At 48.3% G+C, this 26,664-nt stretch overlaps 1 protein-coding gene across 1 annotated transcript in view; it reads left to right on the forward strand.

Moving 5' to 3' along the window:
• Window positions 1-26,664, forward strand: part of hps3 (HPS3 biogenesis of lysosomal organelles complex 2 subunit 1) — a 54,639-nt gene that overhangs the window by 8,825 nt on the left and 19,150 nt on the right. The window contains exons 6-13 of the mRNA XM_038815543.1: window positions 3,854-4,046; window positions 8,508-8,589; window positions 10,822-10,973; window positions 14,119-14,227; window positions 14,309-14,490; window positions 17,432-17,609; window positions 19,409-19,639; window positions 21,500-21,676. Of these exons, the coding sequence (XP_038671471.1) occupies window positions 3,854-4,046; window positions 8,508-8,589; window positions 10,822-10,973; window positions 14,119-14,227; window positions 14,309-14,490; window positions 17,432-17,609; window positions 19,409-19,639; window positions 21,500-21,676 (1,304 nt within the window). The remainder of the gene's footprint in view (window positions 1-3,853; window positions 4,047-8,507; window positions 8,590-10,821; window positions 10,974-14,118; window positions 14,228-14,308; window positions 14,491-17,431; window positions 17,610-19,408; window positions 19,640-21,499; window positions 21,677-26,664) is intronic.

Consider the following 26,664-nt stretch of genomic DNA (forward strand, 5'->3'; position numbering starts at 1 on the left):
AGCAGACTGATAAGCTTGAGGAGATACTTGTCAGGAAGGAAGATGTGTTGCGCGTTTTGAAAAACTTGAGGATAGACAAGTCCCCCGGGCCTGACGGGATATATCCAAGGATTCTATGGGAAGCAAGAAATGAAATTGCAGAGCCGTTGGCAATGATCTTTTCGTCTTCGCTGTCAACAGGGGTGGTACCAGAGGATTGGAGAGTGGCGAATGTTGTGCCCCTGTTCAAAAAAGGGAATAGGGATAACCCTGGGAATTACAGGCCAGTTAGTCTTACTTCGGTGGTAGGCAAAGTAATGGAAAGGGTACTGAGGGATAGGATTTCTGAGCATCTGGAAAGGCATTGCTTGATTAGGGATAGTCAGCACGGATTTGTGAGGGGTAGGTCTTGCCTTACAAGTCTTATTGACTTCTTTGAGGAGGTGACAAAGCATGTGGATGAAGGTAAAGCAGTGGATGTAGTGTACATGGATTTTAGTAAGGCATTTGATAAGGTTCCCCATGGTAGGCTTATGCAGAAAGTAAGGAGGCATGGGATAGTGGGAAATTTGGCCAGTTGGATAACAAACTGGCTAACTGATAGAAGACAGAGAGTGGTAGTGGATGGCAAATATTCAGCCTGGAGCCCAGTTATCAGTGGCGTACCGCAGGGATCAGTTCTGGGTCCTCTGCTGTTTGTGATTTTCATTAACGACTTGGGTGAGGGAGTTGAAGGGTGGGTCAGTAAATTTGCAGATGATACGAAGATTGGTGGAGTTGTGGATAGTGAGGAGGGCTGTTGTCGGCTTCAAAGAGACATAGATAGAATGCAGAGCTGGGCTGAGAAGTGGCAGATGGAGTTTAACCCTGACAAGTGTGAGGTTGTCCATTTTGGAAAGACAGATATGAATGCGGAATACAGGGTTAATGGTAGGGTTCTTGGCAATGTGGAGGAGCAGAGAGATCCTGGGGTCTATGTTCATAGATCTTTGAAAGTTGCCACTCAAGTGGAAAGAGCTGTGAAGAAGGCCTATGGTGTGCTAGCGTTCATTAGCAGAGGGATTGAATTTAAGAGCCGTGAGGTGATGATGCAGCTGTACAAAACCTTGGTGAGGCCACATTTGGAGTACTGTGTGTAGTTCTGGTCACCTCATTTTAGGAAGGATGTGGAAGCTGTGGAAAAGGTGCAAAGGAGATTTACCAGGATGTTGCCTGGAATGGAGAGTAGGTCATACGAGGAAAGGTTGAGGGTGCTAGGCCTTTTCTCATTAGAACGGAGAAGGATGAGGGGCGACTTGATAGAGGTTTATAAGATGATTAGGGGAATAGATAGAGTAGACAGTCAGAGACTTTTTCCCCGGGTGGAACACACCATTACAAGGGGACATAAATTTAAGATAAATGGTGGAAGATATAGAGGGGATGTCAGAGGTAGGTTCTTTACCCAGAGAGTAGTGGGGGCATGGAATGCACTGCCTGTGGAAGTAGTTGAGTCGGAAAAGTTAGGGACCTTCAAGCGGCTATTGGATAGGTACATGGATTAGGGTAGAATAATGGAGTGTAGGTTAACTTCTTAAGGGCAGCACGGTAGCATTGTGGATAGCACAATTGCTTCACAGCTCCAGGGTCCGAAGTTCGATTTCGACTTGGGTCGCTGTCTGTGTGGAGTCTGCACATCCTCCCCGTGACTGCGTGGGTTTCCTCCGGGTACTCCGGTTTCCTCCCACAGTCCAAAGATGTGCAGGATGAGTGGATTGGCCATGAACAATTGTCCAAAATTCTATGATTAACCTAGGACAAAAGTTCGGCGCAACATCGTGGGCCGAAGGGCCTGTTCTGTGCTGTATTTCTCTATCTATCTATCTATCAAACACTGGCATCTACACTGGGGCAGCACGGTGGCATGGTGGTTAGCATAAATGCTTCGCGGCTCAGGGGGTCCCAGGTTCGGTTCCCGGCTGGGTCGCTGTCTGTGTGGGGTCTGCGCGTCCTCCCCGTGTCTGCGTGGGTTTCCTCCGGGTGCTCCGGTTTCCTCCCGCATTCCAGGGATGTGCGGGTTAGGTGGATTGGCCATGCTAAATTGCCCATAGTGTCCTAAAAAGTAAGGTTAAGGTGGGGGGGGGGGGTTGTTGGGTTACGGGTATAGGGTGGATACGTGGGTTTGAGTAGGGTAATCATTGCTCGGCACAACATCGAGGGCCGAAGGGCCTGTTCTGTGCTGTACTGTTCTATGTTCTATGTTCAGTAATCAGTCGATCAAAACTCGTAAGCAAAGCCCGAATGTCCTGGTAGCGCATTCACTGACCACTGTTAAACTCAAAAAAGTAGACCAGGATCAGGCGTGATGAATTCTGTTGATGGGCTTTGTTCCGAGATCTCGAGGTGCTGGGAGATGAGACATGCCCTGTCTTCCATGTAAGAAGTTAGATCAAATCTATCTTGGCTTACAGACACCGGAGCACAGGTTATATACAATTTTTAAATGGTCTTATCACTTCACTTTGCTCCTCCTTATTCTGTAGCCTGGCCTTTCCCTAACAAGTAATGTTTCTTCCAGACCCTCAAGATCTCCATGGTGACACTATTATCCTTAATATCCGTGGAGTCTCCCGTGACCTTTAGAATCGATAATAGGTTACGCTTCTAGCTGTCTATTAGCCAGAGGCTCCTTCACCCTCTAGGGGAGGAATTTATGGCTGCCAATTCCTTCCCTCCGATAACGGCTGATGCCAGCAGTCGGGATTCTTATGAATACAAAAGGGCCAGTCTCTCTCTTATCACCTATCTGACCATGAGGCCCCACTAGCTTCATACTACGAACCTAGAAGCTGCCCAAGCCATTTTACTTTTAATATGAAGGATAATATGGCCACCATCTGTACTTCACAGAGCATTTTATCATGCTTTGTGTAAGATTATAATATGCATTCTACTTGAAGATGCGTTCTTAATATAAGTGTGTATTCATGATCACAGTCCTCTACCAATTACTGGTTCTGCTGACAGCAAAACCAGAATAGTCCTGATGCCTTGACAGATTAACACTCCTGTGATAATTGTCTGTCCTTCATTGGCCTGGTCTCAGGCCTTGAACCAATGGAAGTCAGAAACAGCCTTTTGGTTTAATGAAAGCCACATTCAGCTAAGCCACTCAGATAACACGTTTCCTGCAAAGCCTACAAGTTCTGTTATCTCAAGCGGAGGTCCCTGTCTATCTGTCTATAGTTATCTCGACTGGCCGACGGACAGATGTTGCTGAGGCAAAAGTTAATGAAGTTTCTGTCAGAAAGCCATAAAAGTTATTTCTGAAGGCAAATAGAACAACTGTTAATGAGCAGGAATGTCAACTGGCCATGAGCTACTCCCGGGAGTGAACATAACAGATAAGAAGGGCCAGCCTCCTTAGGTTATGTCTGGTTTGCATGACGTTCGGCTGAATGAACAGTGAATCTGTTCTGTTTTGACCAACACAAAATGGAGGAACAATCCAAAATGGAGGAAAACCCAAATTCCAAATCCTTCACCACCATGATAGTGCACCTCAGTCTCGAGCTGTCCATAGAAAATTCCAGTCAGCGAGTGTCAGGCATTCTGCCCACATGATCAGCACCCAATTCCTTTGTAAAAATCGCAATGTGGTGTGGACACTTGGCATGCCAGTTCGGGTATGCACGTCAGTGTTTGATTGATGTCCTGCCACCTGACCTTTAGACTGCTGCATAATACCCGGACAAAAGCTGGGCTTTCACATCTGCGCATTCTGTCCTTAGCTCTCAAGAGAAGTAAACTGTACCATATGGCTCTAACTGTGATTATACTTTTATATCAGAAATAAAATAGCTGACATCTCATCTTATTTTGTATTTTGCCTCAGGAGACCTGGAGTCAGGCGCTGGATCTAGGAGGAAGGAGAAGCAGCTGCTCAGTCTCTTCTGTTTCTTTTCGTTGCCACACGTGGGCTTCCTGTACGCTGTTGGCAACATGGTACAGCAGCTGTCCACCTATAATTACCCAGAAACGGCCAAGCAAGCAGTGCTTAGCCCTCAGTTCCTGCACGTCATTACCAGGTAGAAAGAAATTTGGAAGGGACCATTGTGCTCCTGCCATCAGAGCTCAAGTGTGCGGGAAACCCTTGTAGTATCCTCTACGAAACTCCACTCCACATTCCTCCCTACCCCTGATAACTCTTCTCTGTCTGAAAAATGTTAAGACTCTGCTTCCACTGCCTCATGAGGAGGAATCGAGTTCTAAAGATTCACTACCATCTGAGAGAAAATAATTCTCATCTGCCTTAAATGACCGACCCTATGGGTGCGATTCTCCGCTGCCCACGACGGGTCGGAGAATAGCGGGAGGGCCTTCCCGACAATTTTCAGGGCCTCCCGCTATTCTCCGCCCCCCCCCCCCCTCCGGCCGCCCCCCGACACGAATCGCTGCTCACCATTTCGTGAACAGCGATTCTCCGCAGGCCGATGGGCCGAATACCGCGGAGTTTACGGCCGTTTTCACGGCCGCGATCACACCTGCTTTCAGCGTTCGTGAAAACGGCCGCAAAGTGCCCGTCCTGGACAACCATGGCACCGATTGGCACGGCCGTGCCAAGGGTGGCATGGGCCTGCGATCGGTGGGCACCGATCGCGGGCAGCGGGTCCGATACCCGCGCACTATTTGTTCTTCCGCCGCCCCGCAGGATCAGTCCGCGGGGCGGCTGAGGGGCATGACGGCCCGCGCATGCGCGGGTTTGACGCGTCTGCGTGATGATGTCATCCACGCATGCGCGGGTTGGAGCCGTCCAACCCGCGCATGTGCGGCTGACGTCATCGTGCGCGTCAGCCGCCGTGACTCTTGGCGGGTGGAGTTAGCGACGTTCGCTAACTCCGCGTCGCCGTGATTCTCTGGGCCCCGATACTATCCCCGCCCGGAGGGGAGAATCGGGTCCCTGGACGGAGCTCCGAGACTGGCGTGAAACACGGCCAGTTTCACGCCAGCCTTCACGGCACGCCGGATTTGTGGAGAATCGGGCCCTATATTTTTACACTGTGAACCCCTAGTTCTAGATTCTCCCTCAAGAGCAAACATCCTCTCCACGTCCACCGTGACAACACCCCTCAGGATCTTGGGTTTCAATCAAGTCACTTTCTAAACTCCGGTGGATACAAACCTCGCCTGTCCAACCTTTCCTCACCAGATCCGTACGTGGTAAACGGGTCAATTCATACTAACTGCAACCTGATGAGAACCAGGAGAATGTGGATACATTTCACTGGATCACCTTAATGATCGTCATCTGATCAATGAGAGTCAACTTTCCCAACATCAAAATGTATCTAGCATTTTAAATTAGTGAATGGGAGTTCCACACAATCTTACAAACAGCTCTACTTGTCAGTGGGACATTACTTTGGGCTGTATTCAAATTTACAAGTCCAGCAGTGAACATGAGAGTGAACGTAGGCCGGAACTCAAGCCTCCTCGACTATTCAATAAAATCGACTGATCTTTGACCCAAACTCCCTTTTCCCGCTCTAACACCACATCCCTCGATTCCTTTAGTGCCCCAAAATCTTATCAATCCAGCTTTGAATATGCTTAAAGACTAAATATTCCCAGCTCTCTGGAGTAGTGAATTTAAAAGATTGACAATTCTGAGAGACGAAATTTCTCCTTTTTCTCCATCTTAAAAGGTAACTCCTAGTTCTAGACACGAAAGAAATGGGAAACGGGCTTTGAGCATCAACTCTGCCCAATGTTTCAATTAGATCATCTCTCATTCTTCTAAACTCCAGGCAATATTGGCCCATTCTATTTAATCTCTCCTCTTGTAAAACAATCAATCTCGTGAATTTTTCATTGCAGACATGCTACAATAACGCTTCATATGCCTTTCCACTGTGAGCAGAGAAGCACAATTCTGAATTCTGTGCACCGTTTTGGGTTCTTTACCTCTGGTTTGTAAGCCGGCTCATTTTAGTTTGATGCTGTACAGTTAGATTCTGCTTACAAAGTGCCAGCTCCACAGAAATGACATGACTTGACTTAATATGAACAAGTAGACACAGAGCGAGGGTGACTTGAAATGGCAATTAGGCAACAACGAGAAATGTAAACAAGCTCCCTGAAGAGAAACTGAGCAGCCATCAGACTATTTACCTCAACATATCATGTTAGCCTCGAGGTGATGCAAACTGTTCGATTGGGTTCTAGGCATTTCTCACCATTGCAATGGAATATTTTGAATTCAACACCCTGACAGGGCCCTTGCCTGAGTACACATCCTGGTGCTGTAAGAAAGAGAAAATGCTCAGCAGAGCGACGGGTCTCTGACTTTCCATCAGAACTGGGAGAAGTTTGAAATGTAATTGTTTTTGAGCAAGTGAAAGGTTGGTGGGGAGGGAGGAGAGAGTTGGTTGAAAAAGGGAAGTTCCACAATAGTGTAGAGAGCAGGAGAGACTAATGCTATGGGCCAGGGTTTAGAGAACCCCAAAGTGTACCATGGAGTTCACCTGACCCACAACTTTTACTAGTTTGTGGTATGGGGAGCACACGGCCCACTCAACAGGTGTGGTAGAGCAGAAATAGAAAACTATTTTTTAAAGCAAAACAATGTTTATTCTATGAACTCAAGTTAACCTTTTTAAAATATAGTGACCATCTTAGCAACCATTAATTCAAATACAACCCCCAAAGACTACAACATTGAGTAATGCTTACGCTGTCCTTTTAACATCCAGAAGACTTACAAAAGAAGCACCTTTTAACAGAAGCACATCAGGTTAAAGTCACTACTGAAAACATTTAAAAATCTGAATTCGCCAAATGATCAAGAGATAGTCTTTTCATGGCAGAGAGATCAACAGTACAGATGCTCTGTCTGACTTCAGCTCCCACACTGAAAATGAAACTAAAACACACCCTGCAGCAAACAGCCTAAAATGAAAGTAAAAAGCTGACAGACAGCCCAGCTCCACCCACTCTCTGACATCACTGCAGTAATAAACACCCATTTCTTAAAGGTACACTCACTACAGATATTTATATACACACCCATTCATAAACACCCATTTCTTAAAGGTACTCTCACATGACACTAAACACACCAAGGTTTCGTGATGCAGGACCAAAGGGCGTGATAATGGGGCAAGTAAAGAAACAAAAGGTGCGTCTGCAGAAGGTATGGATGGCTGAATAGCTGCCAACAGAATGGAAAGTGAAAGAAATTAGAAAGAAACGAGGGAGAGGAGGAAGAAAAACAAACCAGCGAAGAAATACAAACTGGGGGGAAAGGTTACAAGGTTATGATCTGAAATTGTGCTGTAACTCAAATTTGTGTTGAACTTATCTTGAACATTGTAGCAGACCGAGGGGTCAGAGTGGGAATCAAGGTAGAAAAGTAAAACGACAAGCGACAGGAAACTCTGGGTCAAGATGTGGACTGAACTGCGATGATCGCTTTGCGAACAATCGGTCTCTTCCCCCCCTGCCCCTCCCAGTTTGGAGGAGATTGCGTTGGGAGCAGAAAAGTAGACAAAATTTAAAAACTTACTGTAAGTGGCTGTTTCACTTGGAAGTAGTGTTTGCGACTTGGATTGTGAAAAAGGAAGAGCTAAAAGGGCAGGTGTTGCATCGCCTGCGATTGCATGGAAAGTTGCTCCAAAGGTATTGCATTTCTAACAATTTCAATAAAGGTCGCAGATTGGGGCGTGATTTAATGGAGCGCGTTTAGCCGCGTTCAGCTGGCAGAACCGAGAACTACCCCGGTGTTAAGCGGGACTTTGCTTCATTTCAGGGCCTCGGTGAGGAATGTCCTGCCGAGGCTACGCTTAGTCCCATTTCCTGCACAACGGACTCCGCTCGCCAGTGCAGGAAGCGATTAGGAATGGTGCCTGATCTCCAGACCCCCCTCCCCCCCCCCCAAAATCCCAATGCCCCAACTCACCAATAAGCGAGGCTATCAAGCCCCCATCTCCCCCCCCCCCCCCCCCCCCCGCCCCCCGCACACACCACCATGCACCCACCTCAGGACAGGGCACCCTGATCCCACAATGGGCATGATGCTATCTGGGCACCAGTAGCTGGGGACCCTGGCAGTACCCCTGCCAGCCTGCCAGTGCCCAGCTGGTAGTGATGCCAGGGTTGCATCACCAGGGTACCCACCCTGCCCAGAGACCGCCCCTCCCCGCAAGTGTCCATCGTTTGGTCCACATTTGTGGAAGCCAGTGCTAAAAACCAGTGCCCCCACCTTTGGTCTCCAAGGCTGTTGGGTCCCGGGCACTGGGTAGATCTGGCGTCGATATATTCAAGTGAGACTAACTGCTCACTTGCGTATACAAATCTGGGTCTCGACCTCAAATGGGCGGGATCCAGATTGAGACGCCTCATGAGATCTCATTAGATTTCGCGAGGTGTGACGAGGCTGTTGAATCTTGCAAGAGGCCTCTCGCGAGATTTACCAAACTTCATTGTGTCCTGAGTCGGCCGCAACGTTAGTTCCTGGTTATAATACTTGTTGTCTTGCTGTTCTCTGACAGGAATAATTTGCTATGTTACACAGTCAGGTGCAGTGCAGTAGCTGCTAGAGATAAGGACCCAGAGATGGACACAAACAACAAGGTACTGGTACTTTACTCATGAATGTGATCATTCACGTTACTCAGCGTTTTAAAAATTAGAATGTTTTAATTAGAACATTATCACCGTATAGTGACAATCATTTGCCTGTGCAAATGTAGCAATTATTCTGTTGCTGGTGAAACAAAGCGTTCAGTGATTAAGTTCTTCACTATTAAGGGAAGATTGTTGACCAAGAAATGTGAGAATTACAAATTCTCTCTGAATACAGCCGTAGAGATTTCAGCATCCTCGGAATCAGAGAATTGTTATGGCACAGGAGGAGGTCATTTGGCCCGTCGTCTGCCGCTGGCTTTTCATAGGAACAATTTATTGAGTGCCACTCCTCTGCCTTCTCCCATCGCCCTGCATGTTGTTCCCTTTGAGATAACAATCCAATTCGCTTTTCAAAGCCTCAATTGACCCTGCTGCTATCGCGCACTCATTGCATTGCAGCTCCACTCACTCCATGAAATAGTTTCCCCTCAAATTGTCGTTGCTTCTTTTGCCAATTACCTTAAATCTGTGTCCTCTTTGTTTTTGACCTTCCATAGGTAGGAACAGTTTTTCCCCATCTGCACTGTCCAGACCCCTCATAATTTTGTGATCAAATCTTCTCTCCTCCAAGGAAAATAGTCCCAACTTCTCCAGTCTATCTATGTAACAAGTCCCTCACCTCTGAGGCCATTCTTTCTGCAACCCGTCTCATGCGTTCACATCCTTCCTAAAGTTTGGTGCCCAGAACTCGATGCAATATTCCAATGGAGGCCAATCCAGTGTTCGATACAAGATTGACATAACCTCCTTGCTTTTATACCTACCCTGCCCCTATTAATAAAAGCCTTGGATGCTGTATGCTCTATTAACTGCTCTCAGCTCTCACTTTCCATGATTTAGCCACATGTACATCGTAAGAACTAGGAGGTAAGAGCTTGGCCATCTGGCCCCTGGAGACTGCTCCACCATTCAATAAGATCATGGCTCATCTTTTTGTGAATTCAGCTCCAGTTACCCGCCCTCTCACCGTAACCTTTTATTCCTTTAATATTTAAAAATCTATCTACCTTTGCCTTAAAAACATTTAACGAGGTAGCTCAACTGCTTCACTGGGCAGGGAATTCCACAGATTCGCAACCCTTTGAGTGAAGAAGTTCCTCCTCAACTCGGTCCTAAATCTGCTCCCCTTATTTTTGAGGCTATGCCCCATAGTTCTAGTTTCACCCGTCAGTGGAAACAACCTCCCTGCTTCTAACCTATCTATTCCCTCCATAATTTTATATGTTTCAATAAGATCCCCCCCCCTCTCATTCTTCTGAATTCAAATGAATATAGACCCAGTCTACTTAGTCTCTCCTCATAAGCCAATCTCTCAACTCCGGAATCAACCTAGAGAATCAGATTGAATCATCTCACTGTTCCTGCAACGCCTTTAGAATTGTACCCTTTATTTTGTCGTCTCACCTTCCCCGTACCAAATGACCACTTCACACTTTCCTGCATTAGATTTCATCTGCAACTTGTCTGCGCATTCCTCCAAACTACATATGTCCCTTTTGAAGTTGTACATTATCCTCCTCACTGTTCATACTTGTATATATATTCTGTATAATAATCTTTATTATCACAAGTAAGCTTACATTGCAATGAAGTTACTATGAAAAGTCCCTAGTCGCCACATTCCGGCGTCTGTTCGGGTACACGGAGGGAGAATTCAGACTGTCCAAATTACCTAACAGTACGTCTTTCGGGACTAGTGGGAGGAATCCGGAGCACCCGGAGGAAACCCGCGCAGTCACGGGGTGAACGTGCAGACTCCACACAGCCAGTGACGCAGCCGGGAAACGAACCTGGGACCCAGGAGCTATGACGCCACAGTGCTAACCACTGTGCTACCGTGCTGCCCTATCCCTATGTCTTGGAGAGGCAGATTAACAATGCATCTGAAATACGCTGTCTTGGAAAAGTAGCATTCCAATACTCCACTGAAATGTCAACTATCATCCCGAGAGTGCAGTGATGGTGGAGAGAATTGAACCATGGCCACCTCGCTCATAAGAGTCTTGCCAAATGAGCTTAGCTGACATAGCAGTATTCTATATGAATTATCAATCTAGATTGTGTCAAAAAACATGTGGTGGTGGGGAGAAAATACCTCGAGCATTAAATCTCATGTATGTGTCTGTTGAATCTCCACTTGTGTCATTGTTTTTCTTGTTGGTATTTCTCTTTGGGTAGGCCTGTCCACTGTTTTTCATGCCAGTAAGTGCCTTGCGTATGCAGCTCTTTATTGGACTAAGAGCAGTGTGCCTTTCCAGAAACCACTTAATTCTGCTGGCCAAGGCAGAGGGCCATGACGCACCCAGACAAAGCGAGTCAAAGAAAGGATTGTGAGTACTCCACTCTGCCATTTCACAACAATTTAATGTCAGATTACTCCTTGGAGGTTTTGTTCTGAAGGGCAACATGCAAACTGAATGCAAAACAAAATCTCAACATTCGCTGATGGTTGGGTCCATAATCAGACTGTTATTCATTTCCTTGTCTATCTTTAATGCTGCAGTCATAATATTTAAGATCAATGATTGAAGTTCCCACTATGGTTGAATCCACTTGTGATCATTAAAATATAAGGCTGTAATTTCTAATTGTCAAAATCAATTGGTGGGAAGGCATTGAGCAGTGAGTGATGGCCTGGGTGAGAGTCTCGGCAGAATATCTGCCTTGCTGGGCGTTGTGACACGGTATCAAGCTGGCCCTGGTGACCTGGGACAGTCCAGCTCTCAGATGGGAATGGCCGAGGAGCTGCGGAGCTTGTCCCAGTTGCAGGTGAGGAGCATTGCTGAGGGCATTAACATGATGATGCGGATCATGGGGAACCGCCAGGACTGGAAGAGCCAGGGTGAACCCCAGGCCCTATGGCACCGACTGGGAGGAGGGGGCGCTGAGTGCCAACCTGGACCTGTCCCATGGAATGGCGACAGTGGCCATCAGCTCCCCCAGGTTCCACCCCTCTAATGAGGACACGTCTCACAGCCAGCACACGGGACAGGGTGGCAAGGCTGTGCATGTGCCGCTGTTAAGTGAGCCGGGGCCTTCTTGCCCCCAGATGACGCCCACCAGGGGCATGGAAGGGCACAGGACGGGTTAAGCAGCTGGCTGCCTCCACCTGAGATGTGCATCCTCTGGACATACTTAGATGTAATGGTAGAGCTAGGAGGGCAAAGCACATCAAGGGTCACTGAGGGCACCGGGGTAGGGGCTGGAGGCTTAGGTAGGGGGTAAGGGGGGTGGGGAAGGGGTAGCACCATCGGGACGGTGGGAATTCTCAAACACCATAAACACCCTTGTGCACAGCCAGTGATAACGCCTCTGTTACCTTCTTCCGCAATCTGGACCAACCCCTGGACCCTTGCCCAGCTCTCTAGGCATCACCCACTCCCCATGGGCTCATCGACCCTCCAGCCATGGACATGTTCCTGGAGCTGTGTCCTATCCCCTGAGTGTTCGGCTGTTGGCTGCTGTGTGTGGGGTATTGCCTCCCGCTGTGCGCAGACACAGTGTCCAGGCATCAAGGTGTGATTGAGATGCTAGGCAATGACTCCCACATGCTACATGGCCCGCCTACCCACAGGAATCCACTTGGGTTGTGTGAAGTGCTCACTGTACCACGATTGACAATTCCCTATCAGCAATAACTGCGAAGCCAGAGGCCTCAGCAGTCGATGAGGGTTATGGGTGGTTGGTGGGGACGACAGGCAGGGACAAGGATTGTCCCAGGATCTAGTATCGCTTCTCAGCCTTTTGACTAAGATGAGCGTGAGGTCAGGTGTAATGCCTGGATCTGGTATGTCTCTCCTGTGGGGACCATGAATTGGATTCAATTTGAATTTGTTTTTGGAGCAGACAAAGGGCTGGATTAGGCGTTTGCCCCTGTCCACACTCTGAGCTCTGGCTTTGTAACTTGGATAAAGAAATTTTAAAAATATTTCAAAGAGCACGATATAGGGTTGGTATGGTGGTGCTGTGAGCAGTTGTCCCCCCCGTAGCCAAACCCCCACCCCCCCCCCCCTCCGAGCATTGGGGTGGCAAGCCCAGTGGCCCCGGTCTCTTTGCCTGTGAGCAAAGATGGCTACTCACCTCCTACACTCTCCACAGACCCGCTTCCACCAAGCGTGAGCACTTGCTGGGGAGGCCGATGAATAATGTGAGGCCATTGCATCAGGGGTCACTCTCGTTAAATGTATGGAAATGGGGCTTAAGTGGTGATAATTGGTTTCTCTCCACACTATGGCGAGATCCTGATATCACCTATCGGAGCGGGCCGGTTGCTTCACAAACTGTTTGACGCCTGGCGCGGTTCTCACTTTTGGCCTCTCCCACTATTCACTGGCCACGTTACGCTTGAGCAAGAGCATAACGAGGCTGGAGAATTGCGCCCTGAGATTTTTTTTTATGCAGTGGGGAGCTAAAGTCGCCGACAGAACCGGCTCTTCAGAAATTGAGCCGCCACCTTTAAAGGGTGCCAAAATCTCAAATTAAAGTTGAGGATCCCCCATAACCCTCATCCACGGACATCGAGACCTCCCTACAGACATGAGCAACGTCCCGACCCCTTGACCTGGGAAGGGTGGCCTCTTTCTCTTCTCCGTCCCGCCCCCACCCCACCCACCACCGCCTTTACCAAAACTCCTGATGCCGTCCACCACCCAGGCATAAAGGTGAGCAGACCCTGCTATGGGACACCTCTCCATCCTTCATAACTCCCCTTCATACCCCCTCTTTCATGGGAATGGTCCACTCAGGCTTTGCCCCTTGGCTATGTCAACCTGGCACCCTGGCAGTGCCAAGCTGGCACCAAGGGACTGCCTCTGGATCCTAACAGTGCAAACCTGGCACCCATGAAGTGCCAGGTTGGCACTGCCAAGGTGCCAGGTTGGCACTTCCCTTCCCTGTTTTAAACCACCCGGGGGCTCCACTGGCCTCCAAGCTCCCTGGCATGCCCATCACATCTCCGTTTTTTGAGACCAGTACTAATTCGCACTGGTGTGAGGCTTGGTCTATACGGCCGGCGACTACCAGGAGCTGGGGGAATGCGGCCTCAAACTGGCTGCCCATATTTAATTGAGCCTTATAGCTGATTATCTGGATCACACCCTCGCCAGGTGTATCTCACTCGGCTCGCCACCTGCTTTGGGCTTCTCCCGCTATGCACCGGGATTGGCGCCAGATGCAGCATGGTGGGAAATTTACACCCAATATGGTCCCATCCCAGACTACTGTCCTGAATAGAATACTGCTCAGCACTAACTGACAATTTAGCTCAGTTAATGTGCTGACCTCGGGGACTGCAATACAAATGGGAAATTACTATAATCGACATTTATAGTGAAGTACTGGCCAGATCCAATTTGATTCTGCAGTGTAAAGTTGGCCTTAAATTGATTTAAAGCTTTTCTCCAATTCCGAGCCACCAGGCTCATCTCGTTTAGTCTGGTATTAAATAATCAACAAATCTTTTGTATGTTTTTGTAGATCTCAAACGTTCAAGGCTAAAACTAAAATGCCATCGGTTGCTAATGAGCCCGGGTGGAATTTATACTGCCTTCAGATGATCTCGACTGTTCAGTTATGCAGGGAAATGGTGAGTAGTTTGCATTTGCCGTTGGCACTGATGTGATAATTGGATGCTGCACTGAGCTTCAACATTTGAACTGTGTCGCAGGTTGACTACAGCAAGAAGTACCAGGCCTTCAGTCCACAGAGTTACGTTCACCTGCTGAGTGAAGCGCACCTGATGTTAAAGGCAGCTCTCCTGGACCCTGATCTATGCAACCAAACGGGCAGCGAAGATTTAGTGTTTGCTTTCAAAGAGAACTGCGCCCAGCTGGGGGACTGTTACAGCCAGTAGGTGCTACTTGCTTTTCCCAGAAGATGTTATTTCCAATGTGGTGTATCGACTTAACTTCACCGGGCACCAATCGTTTCCAATTGCATTCTAGAAGTTGAGTCACATGGTGTCCAAACATGTAACGTCTCTAAATGTTTACCTTGTAGAGATTGGGTCCACATCTGGAGTACGGTTTATAATTCTGGGCTCTACATCTTGGGATAGGAGGGCAGAGCACGAAAATCCGAACCAGACCATTCGGATGAGAAGTCGGGAAACATGTTCATACAGAACATGGTGGAAGTGTGGAATTCTTCCCCAAAAAACACTAGATACAAGCTCAAATTATCATCTAAGTCTGAGATCAGTTGATCTTTGGTACTCCAAGGGTGTTGAGGGATATAGAGACAAGGATAGTGGAGTTAGGATACATTTCAGCTATTGTTTCATTGGGGCTGAATGGCCTTTTCCTGCTCCTATTTCCCCTGTAACTGAATATCTTTGTTCCTGGTTTTGCACCCCTTGTAGATGAGATGGGAAACCCAGGCCTGTAGGTGAGTCTGGGGAGAGGCCAGTTTCTAAGTGGGGGGGACTGATGAGCAGTCACAGACCTGAAACGATGGGTGGGATTTTCCGGCCGTTCCCGCCAGCGGGATTGTCCGGTCCCAGCGGCAGCCAACCCCCGCCGCAGGCTCCCCGGCAACAGAGGGTACGAACAGCGGGAAACCCCGTTGGCAGCGGCGAGACTGGAAGATCCCATCGCCAGCAATTAGAGGGCCATCTTTGCTACCGCACAATGCCGGGGTAGGGCGCGGGGAGATCAAAAACCCTGCCCCTTGGCTATGGTTGTCTCTTCACTGTTACTGCCAAATTTGCTGTGTAGTTGCAGAATTGTCACTTGCAATACAATACCTCACTGGTACTGTTCAAAACCAATATACTTACTGGCTGCACTGTCTGGGAGATGTGTGACCTGTTCCGAGGAACACCCAGACAATTCTGGCAGGTTGACAACTCTAGAGAAATCCCGAAAGTGATATGGTGGGGGTGGTTAAGATTTTAATATAGTAAGTTCACCTGTGCACTAGCTACTGGGAAAATCCTGGCCGTGCCAAGGTGCCAGCCGGGCAATGCCAAGGCACCTGCGTTCCAGGGGAGGGCAGGGAACCAGCCTGCACTGTCCCTGACCAGCCAGGGGTCTCCTGACCAGCCAGGGGTCTCCGAAGACCCCGGAGACATTCTGGGTGCCGTTCGGCCTGGTCCATGTTTGTGTGGTCCAGTGTTGAACGTTGCCCAGCGGCCTCGCTGGGGACGCCGGAGAATCGAGGAAGGCCGGTGGATGCTGGGTAAGTTTGCTTGAGTCGGTTTAAAACTGGCTTCCGCACGCCTTTTGGTCCCGCCCCTCGTAGGCTGGGTTCCTGACTCAGATGCCTTACGGGACTTGGGTAAACCCTGCGAGGTATGAAGACTTCCGGGAAGCCCGCGAGAGAGGGCTCTCCCGGCATTCACCGGCTGCACCGCACTCTAGCGAGAGCGCAACGCGGCCGGTAGATCGCGTCCGTAACTCTGCAGCTAAGGGGAGACAAAATCTACCCTGTCGGTACAAATGCCAGCGAGATTGCCTCTACGTCCCGAGAATATAGGGCCATTTGACTCAATCTCTTCATAGGACAGTCTTCTCACCCCAGGAATCAATCGAGTGAAATTTCTTGCCCAACATCTCTGACAAGTTCATCTTTTCTTGGGTAAATTGGCCAAAACTGGGCACAGCACTCTAGCTTTGTTCTCTCCAAAGCCCGATATAATTGCAGCAAGACTTCCTTATTCTCTTAATCTAACCATTTGCTATTGAGGCTAACACATCATTTACTTAATAATAATAATAATCTTTATTAATAGTCACAAGTAGGCTTACATTAACACTGCAATAAAGTTACTATGAAAATCCCCTAATCGTCACACTCCAGTGCCTGTTCGGGTACACAGAGGGAGAATTCAGAATGTCCCACGTCTTTCGGGACTTGTGGAGGAAACCAGAGCACCAGGAGTTGCTTCCTATTCCTACAGGAATATTCCTATATTCCTATGCCATCTTTCGATTTGACTTGTGTAAAAGGACACCCAGGTCTATTCTTCCTGCCAGAGGGAGTAATTTTTCAATTCGCCACATAAAATTCACATCTTTGGACTGTGGGAGGAAACTGGAGCACCCGGAGGAAACTCGCGCAGACACTGGGATGAACGTGCAGACTCTGCACAGACAGTGGCCCAAGCGGGAATTGAACCTGGGACTCTGGAGCTGTGACACAACAATGCTAACCACTGTGTTACCCTGCTGCCCCCCTATGCTACCGTGCCGCCTGTCATGACTTAACTTAAAGAAAACCTTTCTGTACTATTGGGGATGAGTAGGACAAACTCTTTCAAAAAGCCAACGCAGGGACGATGGGCCGACAAGCCAGCACAGCGATGATGGGCTGAATGGTCTCTCTATGTTGTATGATTCTTTGACATTTTTTTAAATTTAGAGTACCCAATTATTTTTTTCCAGTTAAGGGGCAATTTGGCATTACTAGTCCACCTACTGCACATCTTTGGGTTGTGGGGGTGAGACCCACGCAGACACAAGGAGAATGTGCAAACTCCACACGGACAGTGACCCGGGGCCGGGATCGAACCCGGGTCCTCAGTGCCATGTGATTCTATGACTATTGATTTGATGTTTCCCCAAGGACTCTCATGAAATTTCTCTCGAGCTGTGTAACTGCTCCCATTTCATGCAAGATTCCCTGGCACCTCCTGCTTATGGAGTCAGTAGATTAGTTGATCACCGCTCCTTGGCGTTCTACTAACCAGCTGTAACTCCAGGTGAGCACCAAGTTAAGGCATTGACCAATTGCAACTTTGTAATCTGTGCTGAAGGCTGTTTTGACTAATGGGTGCTTACTTTGGCAATAGATACGAGATGGATGATTTTCACCTCGCTCTCCCCTACTACAAGATGTCAGGCTTGTCACTGAGCGACCTAATCAGCAGAAGGTTTTCATGGGAAAATGAAGCTCAGAAATTTGGAAAAGGATTTATGTATTACTTGAAGCATTCTGTCTATGAGGAGATTGAAGAGCCACTGAGTGAAGTAAGCGGTTTAAAATATAGCCTTGGAATATCTAACCCAACACAATGCACAATGTTCCATAATGAACGCAGTCAATGGTCTGGAGAGAGAAACGGAGATAGTGTTAACTACAGTTCTGAAGAAAGGTCCTTTACCTGAAACAACTTTGCTTCTGGCTCCACAGATGCTTCCAGACCTGCTGAGTACTACATTCTGATATTTTCAGGTTTTTTTCCAGATCTACAGCATGCGCTATTGGTTTTTGTGCCAGAGCATTTAATGCTGTGCTGCCTAACTTTGTCTGGCAGGTGTTGTTTCAACTTAGTCCAGGATTTAACACTCAACTAATTAGTTCTGTAAATGAAATAATTCAGATGATGTCGCTCATGGGCGCAATTGTTGAATTCTAGACCAAGAAATGGAGAGTAGAGGCGCATGAGGAAACCAGTTGACCCATGCATCCAGAAAGGCAGAATGATTCCCCCTCTTCTTACAATCCCTTCCCTGCCCCACTTCCCAACCTTCACATCTAACGGTTTGGGTGTTCTTTCCATGTCACTTTGCTCGCAGGAGAATCGCCCGGGGCCGGCGTAAATCCCGCCCCCGCCGTGGCCAGAATTCTCCGCCACCCGGGAATTGGCGGGGGTGGGAATCGCGCCGTGCCGATCGGCGTGCCCCCCGTGGCGATTCTCCGACCCGCGATGGGCCGAAGTCCCGCTGCTGAGGGGCCAATCCCGCCGCCGTGGTTTCAACCGCCTCTGGTGGCGGCGGGATTGGCGGCGCGAGCAGGTCCCTGGGGGGGCGCCGGGCGATCGGACACCAGGGGGTGTCCCCACGGTGGCCAGGCCCGCGGTCGGGGCCCACCGATCGGCGGGCGGGCCAGTGTCGTGGGGGCACTTTTTTTCTTCCGCCATGGCCTCCACCATGGTGGAGGCGGAAGAGAACCCAACTACCGCGCATGCGCCGGTGGTGACGTCAGTGGCCGCTGACGCTCCGGCACATGCGCGAACCAGCGAAGGCCTTTCGGCCAGCCCCGACGCCGGGCGGCGGGCGTCAAAGGCCGTTGGCGGCGGTTTTGGCGCCAGTCGGCGTGGCACCTTTGGGGAGGCCCGACGCCGGAGTGGTTGGCGCCACTCCGCTACGCTGGGACCCCCCGCCCCGCCGGGTAGGGGAGAATCCCGGCCCTGATCTATCCAGAGGACTGGACAGTTTTTGTATAACCTTGTGCTTAATCGCACTCCAGACCTACTCCCCCATCACTCCTGTGCTCGCTGGCCAATGTTGGTTCTGGTAACTCCTCGATTTTAAAATTCTCATCCTTTAAAATTGAATTCCCTTCAAGTTCTTCACCCTTCCCTATCCCTGTGACTTCCTTCACCTCTTAGATATGTGTTTTTCCAATTATGGCCTCGTGCAGCCTAGATTTCTTTTCATGCCCGTGCCTTCAGCTGCCTCACTGTACGTTCTATAGTTCCCCAGCTAAACCTGTTCAGCTTCCTGCCCTCCTCGCCCCTCCCTCCCCCCCCCCCTCCGAGTTACTCCTCAACTCTCTGACCAAACTTTTGATCACCTGACCATTGGCCAAATAGTGGCTCAGTGTCACATTTGTCTGATGCTTCTGTGAAGTATCTTAGGACATTTTATTATGTTAAAAATATTATATGTTCAATATTCTGCTGACTCGATTTGAATTAAAGTAATGGTTGAATTTCAGTGATCCAATGAAATTTGGAGCTGACGGCTGTTGGATGGGATATTCTTTTAATCGAGTGCTTTTATTTGCTTTTTGAAAGTGCAGTATTATTTTTTATGTTCCATAGGAGGCAGCGAACCAGGTGCTGCATGTATTCAAGTTGGCCGAACCAACACAAATTCCTCATGCCTTGTGCAGCCCATGTATGAGAAACGTGTGCCTGAGGACTGCATGGGACCATTTGGAGAGGCTGTCGGCAATCAGCCCCTCCCCCCTGGTGATGCTGACCAAAGCAACAGTGGCGCTGAGACTCCAAGACCTGCAGAAGTACCAGATGGCCATGGAGCGATACACAGAGGTGAAGTTGAGGTTGATGGATTTGTGCCAATTAACACTCCTACTCTTAGCAAGCCTTTCGGGGTCCCAATACTGGCACCACCTAAATACTGGTCAACTGGTTTATTGATTAGCGCAGCGCAGTGTTGGTTCAAAGGGAGTTGACTTCGCAGCAAACACTAAATGAAAATTGTAGTGGGAATTCAAGTTGAAGATCTCAATACCCTGGCCTGACAGTCTGAAAACAAGTTTTGTGCATCTGTGATTAATTTTTGAATGCAAGACCAGGCCGAAAAAAGCCTCGAAATCTGCGTTGTGTGTGTGTCAGTATGTCACTTGTTCCCACTTGGCTCTAAGAATAATTGGTTCATGGTTTAAAAGTGTCACCCGGGTGGCTTTGCTGGTTTTCACTGGAGATTCGGAGCAAAATAGACAAAGTTGTGCCTGAGCTCAGTGTCTCCACTCTGAGGTAAAATTGGAAAACCTTTCCACTTTTAACACTGCTAATGTTTCCCCTTCGTACGTGCATAGAATTTATAGTACATGAACAGGCCATTCCGCCCAACTGGTGAGCTCTAGTGATTATTAATCACTATTGTAATCCAGGATCCATGCAGCCAATTTGCCCACAAGTTTTCACAACCAGCAATGTGATAGTTACGTTAGTGATGTTTGTGAAGGGATAAATATTTGATTTATTGTCACGCGTACCGAGTGAAAGGTATTGGGCGCGATTCTCCGCGCACCCCCCCCCCCCCCCCCCCCCAAAATGGCGTGTCCGGTTTTTCGATTCTTCGGCCTGGATGGGCCGAGCAGCCTGCCATTCCCGACCTGTTCACGACGGCGGCAACCACACCTGGTCGCTGCCGTCGTGAACATGGTGCGCCAGGTAAGTGTGGGGCCTGTGGGGGGCGGATCGGGAATCGAGCACCACGACCGTGCTCGGGAGGGGACGGGCCCGCGATCGGTGCCCACCGATCATCGGGCCGGCGTCTCAAGGGGACGCACTCTTTCCCCTCCGCCGCCCCGCATCTTGCGGGGCGGCTGAGGGGAAAGACGGCAACCGCGCATGCGCGGGTTTGAGCTGCCCAACCCGCGCATGCGCGGCTGACGTCATTCAACGCCGCTGCCGTGTCATTCTTGGCGCGCCGGGCCTTGAAGCCAGGGACAAGGCCCGGCGGCCGAGTTCCTGGCACGGCCCTGCTATCCCCCGGGGAGGGGAGAATAGGGGGCCGGGAGGGGCTTCCGACGCCGTCGTGAACCTCTCCGGGTTTCACGACGGCGTCGGGCTTTTCAGAGAATTCCGCCCATTGTTCTGCATAGTCTCGACAGATCATTCCATACATGAAAAAAACATAGGACGTACATAAACACACATACATAAATACACAATGTAAATACAAAGATATTGGACAAGACACTGGGCTAACTCCCCTGCTTTTCTTCAAAATAGCACCATGGAATCTTATATATCCACCTGAGAGAGCAGACAGATTCTCAGTTGAACGTCTTGTCAGTACCTCCAACAATTCGGTGCTGCACTAAAGATTTTTCTGCCCAAGTGTGGCTTGAATGCACAAATGTCAACACAAAGTCAAAACCGTAGACAAGTGAACCATGGCTGATGGTTGACGTGGTTTGTCTTCTAATCTTCTCGCCCTTCATGATTTCCTCCACCATGGACATCAGTCAACTGGAATTCTAAAGTTTAAACACCGAGGAGAGGAAATGTATCTGGGGTTTGAATAAAAGTGTTTTTTCTGGTGCAGTTCAATAAATGAGCCTTGGCTAAGTAAGAGCGAGTTACATTCACGAGCGCTTGCGAGATCAGTGATGGCCGCATTCCATTAAATTGCCTGCTTTGATATTTTTCTTTTCGCAGACGAGGTTGGTTTGTGGTTTGGTGCTGGAACCGAATCTCCTGCGACATCACGGCTTTGAGCCAACGGAGTTAGCTTGTGAGCTGAAGAGGACCCAGCCTGGCCTCCTGGTAGCTGCATTTGTAGCTTTACTGGATAGTAACAAAATTGAACTCGAAGAGGCTGAATTGTTCTTTAAGGTCGGTTTCCAATCCTCCTCCCTTGTTTTTTCATGGAAGTTACTTTGGAACCTTCTTGCACCAACGACATGTTTCCCGTTGGAAGAGAGCAAAGTGCTGTTTTTGGTGAAGCTAACCAATAAGTCTTTCACCAAGCCATGCAAATTTTCCTTTTTCAAGCAACCCAGTTCCCTGTTGAAAGTTACTCTAGTATCTGCTTCACTGCCCCTTTTTCAGGCAGTGCATACTCAATCATAACTCAAAGCTTTTTTTAAAAAAAATGCCAACTTCCACCATCCCCTGCTCCCCAATCTTTTAATTGAATTATTTTCATAGAATTTACAGTGCAGAAGGAGGCAATTCGGCCCATCAAATCTTCACCGGCCTTTGGGAAGAGCACCCTACTTAAGCCCACTCCTCCACCCTCTCCTAATCTTTTTTGGACACCTAAGGGTAATTTTATTATGACCAATCCACCTAACCTGCCCACATTTGGACTGTGGGGGGAAACCGGAGAACCCGGAAGAAACCCATGCAGACACGGGGAGAATGTACAGACTCCACACAGACAGGGACACAAGCCAGGAATCGAACCTGGGACCCTGGAGCTGTGAAGCAACAGTGCTAACCACTGTGCTATTGTGCAGCCAGTTCTTTAACCCATTATTTTATATCTGTGATCTCTTATCAACCCTGCTGCCAATGGAAGAAATTTCTACTTATATTTGCTTTCTAAACCCATCACTTTATACACAACTAATAAACCCAATCCCTGCTCTAAGGAAAGAATCCTCACTTCTCTAGTCTCCCCACTTGGAAGTCCCTCATCACTGGTACCTTTGCAGTCGTTCTCATCTGACACCGTACTCCATCTGAAGTCTAACCAGTGACTTGTGAAGATTCTGAGGAGCCATCCACAAACATTCACTTGGGGTTCAGGAAGGAAGCAGTTCTAGACATGAAACTAGTTGGGAAATATTTAAATTTGTACAGCGCTTCCAAAATTTGAGGAAAAGGATGTGGAAGCATTCTTTATTTCTTTTGAAAAGGTAGCTGAGCAGATGAAATGGCCCAAAGAAATTTGGGCATTACTTTTACAAGCTAGTACAAGTAGAGCTAATGTGATGTATTCATCATTGGTGGGAGAGGTATTTGTAGATTATGATGTAGTAAAGAAAGCTATTCTTGGTGCGTACAGTTGGTACTGGAGGCGTAGAAGAAAATAGCCTGGACAAACTCATAGTGAGTTCAAGAGGGTGAAGCTAAATAGTTTTGACCATTGTATACAGGTGTTAAAGGTAGGAAAAAATATGAGGCCCTTAGAGAGATGATTCTTTTAGAAGAATTTAAAGATGAACCTCCTTTAGGGAAGGAAATCTGTCATCCTTACCTGGTCTGGCCTACACATGACTCCAACCCCACATGGTTGACCCTTAAATGCCCTCAGGGATGGGGAACAAATGCTGACCCAGCCAGCGACGCCCAGATGCCGTGAACGCATGGAGAAAAAAAAATTGAAAAGTGGGGTTGAGAATAGAACAGTGCTTACAAGTGATGAAGAGGACAATTGCACTGTGGACTTCAATGAAAGGTTCTTTTCTGAGTTGAAAACTAGAAATCAGAAGGAAAAGAGTTATAATATTGTCATCTATAGATTCTGATGATACCGTTGATGTTATTGTCTTTGTTTTGGTTAAATCATGGCAATTAATTAATATGGTATGTAGTAATGAAGTAAGAACTGTACTTGTATGATGTAATTTATGTGGGTAGATATTTGATATGTTGAGTTTGTACAAGTGAACGTAACTAGTGTAAAGAAATCTTCATGATTATATCATTTCTTTCAAAGGGAGAGTTGTTAGGAAATCAAAAGTAGTTTTAAGAAATTTATATTTGCATTGGTAATTATAAATAAAGCATAGTTTTAAATGAGTTTAATTTAATTTTTCCATGCCCGGAAGGATAAAACCTGAGATTCATGCTGGACAAAGGTGTTTGCATGTGTGAGGGTTGGTTTCAATTCCAACTGTAATTCTGTTGTGCTTAGAGAGAGTTATGGCCTGAAGAATAAATAGATCTAGCATGGGGTTGCTCAGCAACTAGAAGCCCTTGTAAGTATAAAGAAAGCTTTTTAAGTTGTAGCTGAATTTATTGGCAGTTGGAGACTGGACCTCCTGGGAGTGAACATCACTCAACTCTGCCAGAAGAAAGAATGGACAGGACGGGAGCTGCAAAGAGGCAGGGCAGGCTTCCTAAAGTCCAAGTTACAGTCCAGGGGTGAAATTCTCCGACCCCAGCAGGATCAGAGAATCGGCTGGGGCCGCCAAAAATCCGGCCCCCGCCGTGGCAGAGATTCTCCGCCACCCGGGAAGTGGCGCCAGCAGGAATCACGCCACTCCAATCGGCGAGGCACCTGCGGCGATTCTCCGGCCCGCGATGGGCCGAATTCCCGCCGCTGGGAGGCCTCTCCCGCCGCCGAGGTTTGAACCACCTTTGGTGGCGGCGGCATAAGCGGGCCCCCAGGGTCCTGGGGGGGGCAGGGGGGCGATCGGACCCTGGGGGGTGCCCCCACGGTGGCCCGGCCCGCGATCGGGGCCCCCCCGCTCAGACTCCAGGCCAGTGCCCTGGATGCACTCTTTCTCCTCCGCCACGGCCTCCGCCATGGCGGAAGCGGAAGAGAAACCCACATCGCGCATGCGCCGGTGACGTCAGTGGCAGCTGGCCGCTGACGTCACTGCTGGCGCATGCGCCGACCGGCGAAAGCCTTTCGGCCAGCCCCGCTGCCGGGGGCGCCGGTTTTTTGTGCCAGTCTTCTGGTGCCAACCGCTCCGGTGCGGGGCTAGCCCCCAAAGGTGCGGAGAATTCCCCATCTTTGGGTAGGCCCGACCCCTGAGTGGTTGGCGCCACTCCCCTACGCCGGGACCCCTCGTCACGCCGGGTAGGGGAGAATCCCGCCCCAGATACCCAGGGATTTGGGACAGAGAGAATGTTTAAGATGGCTGACGTTAAGTGAATGGAGATCAAGGCATTGTTCTGAAGAATTCAAGGAAGAGTAGAGACAATTGCAGTAACTAGATTCAAAGTTGGCCAGCAATCTTCAAAAGTAAATCAAACATCTGATTCCATTTTAATAAAATCTGGGAATCATGAATTAAAGCAATTGCGAGCAGTTTGCACAGCAGTCAAGACAAAGAAATCCTAAAGGGGTTGGTGTAAAATCCTGGACTGAATTCTCTGTTAAAAGTCGAGCAAGAGCTGTTTAAAAGTGTCATTTGGAAAATCTGGTCAGGAACTCAGAATGCAAACCACGAAGGAACCACCTAATTATGAGAGATGTGTGTTTTTTGGGAGTGGAGTTTGGAAACCGGGGGGTGGGGCGGGGGGGAATTCTGGGCGACATCCACAAACATTCATTTGGGGTTCTAAGTGGAGAGTGTATTTACCCATGGTCATCTTGTGTGCTGAAAAGAGACTTTGTGTAAATGAAACCATTGTAGATTTAAGGTGGATTTTGTAATCCATGTTAATCCTAAAACCCGTGAGTAACTGTTATACCGGGGGGGGTGGGGGGGAAGTAAAGACGTATTGTACCCTGATCCAATTTTTTCACGTAAAAATGTTTTCCTTGTTCAAACTAATGAGTGATCCAGTGACTCTGTTCCTCTATATATAAAAAAAATAATAGATACAACCTTTTGAGCCAGCGTTCTATTCTGGGATCCTCCTGTCTAGTTATAACATTGACAGGGATCATAAGATGGAAAAATCTGCATTTACAGACAGACCATATTAAATGCTGTTCAACCGCATTGATTTGGATAGTTGCAGATATTTCACATTTGGCTGGTTGGAGATTCTTTTTGTGATTCCAACTGAAAAAATAAATGCGGCCACTGCTTCAACCTATTTCATCAAATCATTCCGAGCTTGATTTGATCCTACATTCCTAAAATGATTGGGACTATGTTGTAGCTCCACACCCCATTCCACAGCAGGCCAACTGCTTTATAGTCTAGCAATAGCAATCTCTTTGTCCAGCCTAGCAAGTGGAACTTTGCTACATCAGCAATGGCAGTTCAACATTTCCACTGTGAAAAATGATTGATTAGGCTTCTTTTTTTTTTTAAAGCCTGCCATAATCATAGCTATTCACTGTTACAGTGGCTCAGTTCTCCGAGTGAGTGTGTACCTGTTCACTTGCACTGTACGCTGGCTGGGAATGTTGAGAATGTTGTGTTTTAAAGGCTGCATGCTGTAAATATATGTGCAACCAGCAGAGAGAGGTAGTGCTCTTCATTTGATCAACACCTGGCTGGGGATGAAGGAAGAAGCTGAATAGAATTGTGCAGCACTAAAGGAGACCATTCAGTCCATCACGCCTTTGAAAGTGCCATCCGACAAGGCGGACTTCCCTCCACTCTCCGTATTCCCTGCAAATTTTGCCTCTGTGCATATTCATTCAGTTCAGTAGCAATTGAAAGCCGGGCCGGCCACTCGCTGCCCTACATTTAACAAGTAAATTTGAGTTCAACCCCTCCTTGTGAATTCGATCCTGTCATCGGTCCTAAATTTGACTTTACCAGGCCCCCTGTATTGTTGCGCTTTAGTTTGGGGCAGCACGGTAGCATTGTGGATAGCACAATCGCTTCACAGCTCCAGGGTCCCAGGTTTGATTCCGGCTTGGGTCACTGTCTGTGCGGAGTCTATACATCCTCCCCGTGTGTGCGTGGGTTCCCTCCGGGTGCTCCGGTTTCCTCCCACAGTCCAAAGATGTGCAGGTTAGGAGTATTGGCCAAGATAAATTGCCCTTAGTGTCCAAAATTTCCCTTAGTGTTGGGTGGGGTTAGTGGGTTATGGGGATAGGGTGGAGGTGTGGGCTTGGGTAGGGTGCTCTTTCCAAGAGCCGGTGCAGACTCGATGGGCTGAATGGCCTCCTTCTGCACTGTAAATTCTATGAAATCATTCTACAATTTACCTTTTTTCCATTCTGTTTTCTAACTCTAGCT

This window comes from Scyliorhinus canicula, chromosome 13, assembly GCF_902713615.1.
Source record: "Scyliorhinus canicula chromosome 13, sScyCan1.1, whole genome shotgun sequence".
Taxonomy (NCBI): domain Eukaryota; kingdom Metazoa; phylum Chordata; class Chondrichthyes; order Carcharhiniformes; family Scyliorhinidae; genus Scyliorhinus; species Scyliorhinus canicula.